Source organism: Drosophila innubila, assembly GCF_004354385.1.
Source record: "Drosophila innubila isolate TH190305 chromosome 3R unlocalized genomic scaffold, UK_Dinn_1.0 2_E_3R, whole genome shotgun sequence".
Lineage (NCBI taxonomy): Eukaryota > Metazoa > Arthropoda > Insecta > Diptera > Drosophilidae > Drosophila > Drosophila innubila.
The window spans coordinates 20,390,487-20,400,125 of record NW_022995380.1 but is presented as its reverse complement, the minus strand read 5'-3'; the positions used below and the strand labels follow the sequence as shown (position 1 = coordinate 20,400,125).

Sequence of the window (9,639 nt, the reverse complement as noted above, 5' to 3'; positions counted from 1 at the left end):
GACAAACTAACTAACGCTCTTGAGAGCAGGCAAATACGAGTAGTCTCTGCTATCGCACAATCGATAAAGCAAACAAATCTGCACAGAGCCCAAATAGCAATAGAGTTAGTAAAATAGAGAGAGAACGAAGAAGAGAAAAGAGGTGAGTATAACAATGCAACCATTAAAACACCCACAATATGCCCTTTTACAAGTAAATATTGTCGTTTGACTCGACTGACGTACGACTAATGTTTCCACATACCTTCCCCTAGTACTAAAGTTCTCAGTTGTTTATTTTGTTTCGAAAAAAACAACAACTTTATATGCAAAAATTGTAGTTGTAACTTTTTAAACTCGTATTATTTCTGGTCTTCAGCCGCAGTTTATCCAGGAAGTTGGTTCAACTATAGAGACTATTGAGCAATGGAGCGGAAATAAAAATATGAACATTTGCAAGTTGTTCCCAACAAGAACAAAAAGTGCAGACAACTTGAAGAACTTTAAACTCAACGAACTGTTCACATAAGTACTGCTTAAAGAAAACTTCCACTGCACAGTGGTAGCAAAAGTATTGAAACGAGTACCAGATGATTATGTTTGCACGCTACATTTAATTGTTGCAATGTTTGCTTTTAACTTGGTAACAACTTTGGCAAATCATCATGTGCAATTGAAAGGTACAAACATATGTGTGTGTGTGTCTACAGTCCAACTTGGCTAACACGAATCAGCAAAAGAAAGAAAAGTTACGAAAGAAAATAGCTGTGTTAGCTTTAAACTTAACCAAGAGAAATTGTTGACCAAACGACATAAAAATTATGTACCTTTAAAATTAATGATGAAGAAGTGGAATTTCTTAAATTTCTCTAAATACAGTAAGTATATTAAATTTATTAGTTATCACATTATGGTAGTAGCGAGTGACTTAAGTGATATTAAAATACAACTATCTTAAAATTTATTGATAACAAAGTGAAATTATTCGTATTTTCCACAACTATTTATATTAATATTTAATTACATTCTGGCTTTTGCAAAAGTATCGAGTAATTATTTAAGTCGAAGAAAATCTAAGGATTATTTATAATTTCGTAAAATTGTTGATTTAAACACAAGTATATTTACTGGATTAGTTAATCACATAATAAAATTAAATAGCCTTTGGCTAAATACCGTAAGTAAATAGATTAAGCTTAACTTGTGGCACTTTCCTGCTGTGCTTAACACTCAGTGAAATGGACCCCTGACATTTTGTCTCCCTTGCACACAGTTTTCGCTGCGGTTAACCGCAATGGTAACCAAAAGGCAACATGCGTTGCCATGTGTAAAATGGTGCACACCCACTGCACCCCTTTCCTGCCATCCGTCCAACCACACAACTGGGAAAGAGCAGAGGAGCAATTCGCACAAGGCGTTAATTCCCTTAATTTAATTCTAATTGTTATAGTCGCCCGCGGTGCAATCAACATGACAACAGCACAGCAGCTTGAAAAGCGGCCCAGTTAGCAATTGTTTTTCTGGTTGACAAAAAAAGAGAATAAAAAAACAAATACAAATACAAACACAAATACAAACACCATTGCTATGGGCCTCAAGGGAAATTGTTCGGTTTGTTTGGAATGATTTTTACACTCACATTTGACCGGGAAAAAAAGCACACACTTTGTAGTTCCATATAACATTTTCAAGTGCACCCCCCTCCCTCCACTGCGTTTGTTTTTTTGATATCTGTAATTTTTTTGTCGCGTGAACGAAACGAGTTTGACACCGTTACGAATTTTCGGGGGCAACCAATCCGCAAAAATGACTTTTATGGCAAAACGAAACACAGTCGAGCTAACCGGATATCCTTAAGCCAATCACCCAAACACCCACTCCAGTGCTGACCACTCCAGCTCGAGCCACTTCAACACACTTTAGCCTCACTTCACTTTTGAGCCACATTCGCAGTACATTTGCTATCGTTTTTCTTTTCACTTTTTGTCGACTTTTGTTGGTAATACTCGTATACTTTTGGTCGCATTGTTGCTGCACGTTGTTTGACTTTCAGCTGGATTATCATTTCACGTAATTTGTTGACGATAGCAGACGTTCAACTCAACTCAATTGAATTGAATTCGGTTGAATTCAATTTTGGTCAGTCATGTGAATGCAAAATGCACTTAAAGCTGGCCAAAAACTTCGACTAGGCCGTTGCCAATTCCCATTGCCCTTGCCATTCCCATTCAGTATATCATTCGACGTTATCGCTGTTGACACTCGATTTCACGCATTTATAATTCCATTTATCCAAGCAACTGTTAAATTTAACTTGACTCTGTGGCAAATGCTCGACAGTTAGAAAGTTGCTTAAATTAGCTAAATTAGCTTAGAGCCAAAGTTGTCTAGCATTACGTTGGAAACTGCCTAGAGTCCCTTTTTGCATAAAGCTAAGCGGTCTGAAATCTTATTTAAACAAACGCACAAAGTTGGTTTTTCTTTATTAACTTTATTGCCCGAAGCGTTTTGTTAAAAGCGGAAGCGGAAGTGGAAGTCAAAGTCATTGCTATTGCCATATCCAGGCATTTGCCAGTGGACTCTCTGTCTCCCAGTCTTGGCCACAAACTGAGCACCAAGGTAACTGCCTCTGAAATATGTACTGCTTATTATATACATACATTTTTGAATACAAGTAGAACATAAAGTGCCTGCAGCAAATGGAAAAATTGTTGCAAGCAGAGAGTTCTCGTAACCGCAATCAATTTTTTCAAGCTTGAAAATTCCCCTAGCAGCAAATTCAGCAGAACTAGAGTTTGCAAAATTCTCAAATTACAAATGCGAAATGTAAGCTAGTTGCCATCATTAGTATAGGATTCACTAGAAAAGCAATTGTCTCTATATATTTTAAAAACAAATTATTATACTGACAAAATATCTATTTTAAAATAGCTCCAACCATTTAAATAGCATATTCGCTTCAACATTTAGAAATTTAGGCAGAGCATTTAAATTGAACAGAAATTCACATTGATATTGCGGCATCGACACCGCGAAACGTTGGCCTATCGTGTTTAACCTGGCCAAAACGATGTGACTAAAACACACAATAGGCAAAAGCACAAAGCACAAAGCGGCCACAGGCTTGGCCAGCGAAACTCATTTGGCGACCATTAATTGCAAGTTTATTGGCAGAGAATGGTCCCGGTCTCGTTCCTGGCTCCCGGTCCCCGTTATGGCCACATTACCTGTTTCCCTTGGGCGGGAATGTCTACCGTCATTACCAAAACTCTTGCCGAATGTTTGTTGTTTCTTCACCACGTGCAAATTTATTAGGCGTCCATTAAAGCCAAGCGAACAAAGGCAGAAAGGGCATCAATTGTGGCTAAAGACAGACAGACAGACAGACAGGTGGTCGGCAGAAACTTTCGCTGTCCAGCTTTGAGTAAATTTCATGTTATTATAATTGCATTTCCTGGTTTCCTTTTTTTCAGAAAAAAGTATCAGAAAAAAGTGCAGGTGATGTAAATAAAATTAATGAAAGCCTCTTTGCCTTATTTTAGTAAGCAGTGATTTTCTATTAAGCAAGAAGTAAGTATGAAACCCAAACATTTTTGAAATTATCCTATGAAAGACCATTTAAAGAACAAGCAAAGTGAGCATTAATAAATTAATTTGGTAGAGCTTTGACGTTTAAAGAAAACATATTTTATAAACCAGCTTCATTTAAATTTGTTCCTTCATGTTTTACTCTCTGAACTGAGCTCTTTACTTTAATTAAACAGTTTAAAATCTATTACATGTACGTATTTTAAAGCTATCTTAAAGTTATCCTTGAACTGAATTCTTGACATCTCTTTGCTTGTCACATTGTAATCTAATTATATTTAAAGGACATATAAACACGCCATAGACAATTCATTCAACCTTAACCAATCTTGCTAAGATTACACAATAACAGACTATGCTCTCTCCAGAAATTAGCATTTTAATATCATTCCCAACGGATGACTTCCTTCCTTTCGCTTCTTCGCAGCCATTTATTTTCATTCACTCTTAATCAAAATCACAATTTTGCGCATTAATTTGTTGTTTGGTGTCCTGAATTTAAATTCAAACTTTTTGCCATCACATTCTGATATCTGAGCTTGTTTTTGTTGTAGTCGACAACGCCTTTAAACCATTGGCCTTGTTTATAACTCAGTCCAATTTTCCGGTTGGATATATATTACTTACGCCCACATGCTTAGGGATGAGGCACGCCCAGTTGGCCTAGGGAACAGCATGTTGGCAACAACATAAGTCAGCTGGTTTTTGAATACCAAATGTCTAGGCGCAGTGCTTTTAAACAGTTGTGTCTCTTTTTGCCGCCATTTCATGGGATTGCCTAAATGTCGAACTGCGCTTTGGGGGCCCAACATTTAGCCTATGACAGGGCCAAGATAAACAGACTCCCTGCCGCTTGGCTGACTGGCATTAAGCAGCTGCATGCCACTCAACGTGGTTGTATCGCAGTCGCGAATTATTCAACATCCAACAGCACACGGAGAGAAAGATGGCATACTTAGACCGATTTTCAAATAAAATGTCGCTTTGATGATATTTTTAATTTTATTTAATCTGCATTTTATTTTATTAATTGCGAACAGATAGTTTAATTTTTCCAAATTTCCAAAGTATGAAATACTTGATTATTTCGCTCAGTGCAGTTGCAGCTGCCACAACGGCAGAAACTTTACACTGAAATGCCCACAGCGTTTCTCGCTAAACGAACTTTCAATGCCCACATTGTCATCGTTGTTGTTGCACAAAACACTGCGACATTTTGCAAATGTTGTTGGATTTTGTGGTTACGATGTTCAAACACAGAACGCTTGAAAGTATGCTACGGTTTTTTTTGCACACAGTCAACGATGAGTTGAGAATTTCAAGTAGAAAACTTTTTTACTTTGCTCAAATAAAAAAGGCAGCCAATTGAGTTGTTTGGCGAAAACGTGAAAGCATTGTTGCGATTACCCAACACAAAATGGCTGTTAATAAGCGGTAGCCATTAATCAATTGCCTTTGCCAAGCACTCGACCAGCTTAGGCCACGTTGAAGGAACTTTCCAGCAGTCGCACAAATTGAACGCCACTCGAATTGACGTCAATCGAAACAAAACGGCCGATAGAGCATCAAGTCGAGCTGAATGAAATACAAACAGCGAGAGAGAATGCTCATTGGTAAAACTTATCACGCAATTAGAGCTGCCGCACACCTGGCCATAAATTATGGCCAAGCACAAAAGTAGGCAACACCAAAGCCGCAAAAAATTAAAAGCCCCAATGGAAAAAATAAAAGCAACAGCGACCCCAAAGGTTGTTGAAAAGAAATGTGAAGATATTTTGTGGTCCTGTTTGGTTTTCGACTCGAACTTTGCACTTCCGCCTCAAAGCAACAGCGGCGCACAGTGCGTATGATTAATGTCTTATAATAAAAGATGATTTGTTTTAAGAGTGAGCTTGTGAACTGTACAGAGGGCAATGTGCAGAGTCAACAGCCGCTACACAAAAGTCAAGCCTTCGAGGCATTCTCTCAAAGTGGCCTCAGGTGTAATGCACACACACAAACAAGCACACACACACACACACACACAGCCGCATGGAGAGGGAAATTACAGTGGTTGCCTGTGCCACATGCAAATTGGCTTTAAGCGCCTTTTTGGCTTGTGGGTGTTGACTTGGCTCACTACGATTTGGTAGCATGTTTGTTGTTTTGGCTACCGCACACATCAATGGAGAGGAACAAGTAAAGAGAGAGAAAGAGGGATAGAGCAATAAGGCTATAAATACACATGCAAAAGTTAAGGAGCCAATTTTCGTGCTGCGTTTGATTGATACGACTGCAAAGAAAATTACTAACAAATGAATGTAATTGTGCGCAATTGTGTGTTATTAAGCAACATAGAAACAAATTTTAATAATAATTTAATTAATACACTCGTAGCTAACAAACAAATTCTTGTGTGTTCTAAAAGACAAAATAAGACTCATGCCTACAGGTTGTCATTGCTCCATGATGACGATAGCAAGTACAAGGTCAAGAGCAAGGAACGTGCGTCATCACAACTTAAGACTTGACTCATCAACAGAGTCATGATTTAAGCAGACCGATAAAAATACTCGAATTGCTTGTGGTCTCGTCAGTGACTCGACTCCATGTCGTAACGACATGGACATTTATATAAATGTACCCCGAATATGCTTGGTGGTTTTCTTTTAGACAAGAGAGTACAATATATAAGAACAATACATTCAATTACCAAGGACTGTCCCAGTTGCCATTGCTTCAATTGCTGTCAACTGCCAGCAGCAGTTTTCATAAATGACTTTTTGTCCTTTTAAAACTAGAACTAGAACGGGCAATGGAAATTTCACTCGAACTGTGACTGGAACTGTGACTGAAGTTGCTGTTGCTGTTATTAACACCAATTATGTAAGCCAAGATTTAAGAGAGCATGTTCTGGAATGTACAATGGCTTCAAGAGAAGCCCAAGTAAAGAATATGGCTTTAAATGCCTTAACACTTTGGATATAGCTTCGATTAAAAGTTAGTCCGCTTCCCAGTCAATTTATGTAAAGTTCAGACCCGAAAGCTTTCTGCGTCAATGGTCTGTGTGTAAATTACACGCAAAGGCGGCAAACTATGGCCAAAATATAACGCAGACTGGTTAGGGATCAGGCAAATGTCTAGCAAATGTCTTGACGATAAAGTAAACCAAATTGATGGATGGGGCACACTGGGGTGTTTTGTGGTTTTCTAAAGAAAGCATCAGACAAGCTGGCGACAGCCAACTGATAAGCTGTCCTAACTCGAATAACAGTGCTTTGAGTATTTATAGCAAATTCTATCCAAACAAACTCAAGGCTTAAAGCATGAGCTCGCTTAAATTACACTACACAAATTGCCAATGCCTTAAAGTGTTTCAATTTTATTGTCTCAGTGATAATGGGCTGTTTGTGGAGGGAGATATCGGGACCAGGGGGTGTCAGCTGTGCTCGTAAATGTTTTACTCATTAGCCATTGCGTGAAAAAACCAATAAACGCCTTCAGTCCATAACAATTCGCGAGGCGGCGCCAACAAATGCAATCAAAACGAGAAACTACAAAAAAAAAAAATGATTAATGCTGTTATGATATGATCATAAAAGTAACGCCATCATCTAACTCTACAAAACCAATTTGTTGGCGGCCAATAAAATTCAAAAAATTATTGCAACTCTTGTTAAAGCCAAACATTTCAACAAACTCTTCATGGTCTGCTGAGTTTTGAGCAATCGACTTTAGCATTCTTTTTTTTTTGTTTCTTCTTTGAAATTGTGCAAAACTTCTACCATATAATGAATATTGCATTTAAAATCGATTAGCAATAACTTGTTTGATTTTATATAACTTTGATTTATTTATGAAAATTTTGTTTTCGGAAATAATAAAAATTCTGCGAATAGTCTGCTAAATAATCAAAGCTTAAGTATCATAAGTAAATGAGTTTTTTGTTTAATCGTCAGATTTGGGCTTTTATTATTTTACATTTTATTACTTAATTATTATCATAGAAAAAATAGCAATTATTTTTAAATGTTTATTGAAGATTTATAATCAATTTCTAAATATTTTCGTATGTATAAAAGTAGCAAAAAATAGTACTTAAAGTTATTTTTGCATATACTTTTAGTAATTCCTTTTGCCCATAGCTTTGCTCTTTGTCTCCACAGATTTTCTATTGGTCAACGATTTCTTTTTTGAGTGGCGACTTGAGAGTCTTGCTCGATGCTGCAGTTGACGCATATTTAAAACAAGAAATATATATCAAATATGTTTTGTAGTTACCATTTCATTGATTTCATTTGCTTCTCGTTGTGCCATAATATTTTGCACCTCTGCAATTCTAGCATGAAACATTGGTATTCGTGCTCTATTGGTTGCAAGTTCTTCCTTGGCCTTAAGCAACTTATTTTGAAAAGATTCTCGAGTGTTTGCAGCAATCTCCATGTTTTCATCGTATTGCGAGTCCAATACAGAGATGCGATGTCTTAAGGCATTAATTTCCATGTCAAATGCTATTTGGCTGCACTCCCAAAATAATTGACTTTCTTGGTACCCCTTTGTCAATTCAACCAGCTCCTTGCTCATTTCCTGTAAATACAAATCATCTTTTACGCAAGATTTGCAGTATTTCGGATTTGTTTTACCTTAATGTAACAATCATTGTGCATGATAGCCTGATCTACCTGCGTTTGAGCCCATTTAATGCGATAGCGTGCCTCAATAGGATAAACGACTATTAAAAATAATATTTAACTTAGTTTGAATTTTTAGGGTTTTTAGGGAATACTTACAATCATCGTAATTGATTTTTAACAGAACTGAATGCTGCCTAGAACGGTCTGCAGAACGTGATATACCATGAGCTGCCGTAGCAGCATCTAAATACCCTTCCCTAGTCGTCTTCTGAGAGGTTGTCACCAGTTCCTCAATATCTGTCTGAGCATCTCTGTAAATAAGAAAATTTATATTATTATTTGAATAGGAGCTTGATGGTGTGCTCTAATTAATAATTAAAGTTTACCTGATTAATAACATAGAGCTCTCGCAAATATCATGTTTGTTTCTGACATCATCACTCAGTGCTGATATTAGACGGATTATTTCGCTGACATCCACGCGAAACTTGAAGCAATCGGTTTGATTTTTAAGTTCCATTTCTGTAATATCTAAATATGTTCCATTGGGCAGATTGAAGCGTGTAATATAATCCTGAATTGACCAACTGAACATGTTATAAGATTTATCAACGGTTACGCTAACCCGCCACATTTCATGAACTGTACGCAATTGATCCCTGAGTACCGCAAAGTTATAGATCACAGACAAATATCCTATAGCCGAGGATACTTTTTCTTGTCGACCTTTCATGAGCTTGAATATATCCGGGGCTACAATACGAGTCTCTCTCCCTGATGGAACGGTTGAACTTAGATGTAAGTAACTAAACTTCTTCATATAATGAAACAAGTCCCTTTCAATATTAAACGAAGAATTCAGATCTTGAGCACTGTAACCAAACTGCACTTGTTTTTCACTAGAGCTCTCGTCAGTACTTACAGACGGTTCGGAGGGCTGAAAAGGTTCCAGCAATTCTTTAAGAAATTCATCCCGACACTGTTGAGGTTTTGCTGTTGGCAAGGGATAAGCCCTTAAAAGATCTTCTAGCCATTTATGATTGCCGTCTTGGAGTTTGTATGAAATATCATCTGAGACCAACTCCACCATGTTTCTTTGTATTCTATTGAGTTGGTTATTGGTGAAGTTTACTGTACTGTATTTGTAATTGTAATGTATATGAGTTGTTGTATAATAATTTGATGACTGAGAGAATACTCGGCTTGCTACGCTGCTCAAACATGAAATATACTCTGTAAGTGTGCAAAGCGGGTATGACAAAAACATAGTTTATATGTGATTGCATGTATGTCATTGGTTTGTATGCACTCTGCATAGACAGCAAATGGCTAGCAGCACAATTGTGTGACACCATGTTCAATGATTTATTATGAATTAAATGCGGTTTGTATGGTGGTCTGCTCTCTGTCTGTATGTACAAATGTGTTCGCATATGTGTATGTAAGTTTGTTATTGATG

At 37.2% G+C, this 9,639-nt stretch overlaps 1 protein-coding gene across 1 annotated transcript; it reads right to left on the bottom strand.

Moving 5' to 3' along the window:
- Positions 1-7,602: 7,602 nt before the first annotated feature.
- LOC117792867 lies at positions 7,603-9,270 on the bottom strand. The gene is made up of 5 exons (XM_034633172.1): positions 8,567-9,270; positions 8,337-8,491; positions 8,190-8,278; positions 7,828-8,133; positions 7,603-7,770 (listed from the first exon to the last, which is right to left on the bottom strand). Exons 1-5 carry the CDS (start codon positions 9,268-9,270, stop codon positions 7,669-7,671), a joined length of 1,356 nt encoding a protein of 451 aa, XP_034489063.1. The 3' UTR covers positions 7,603-7,668.
- Positions 9,271-9,639: the final 369 nt, after the last annotated feature.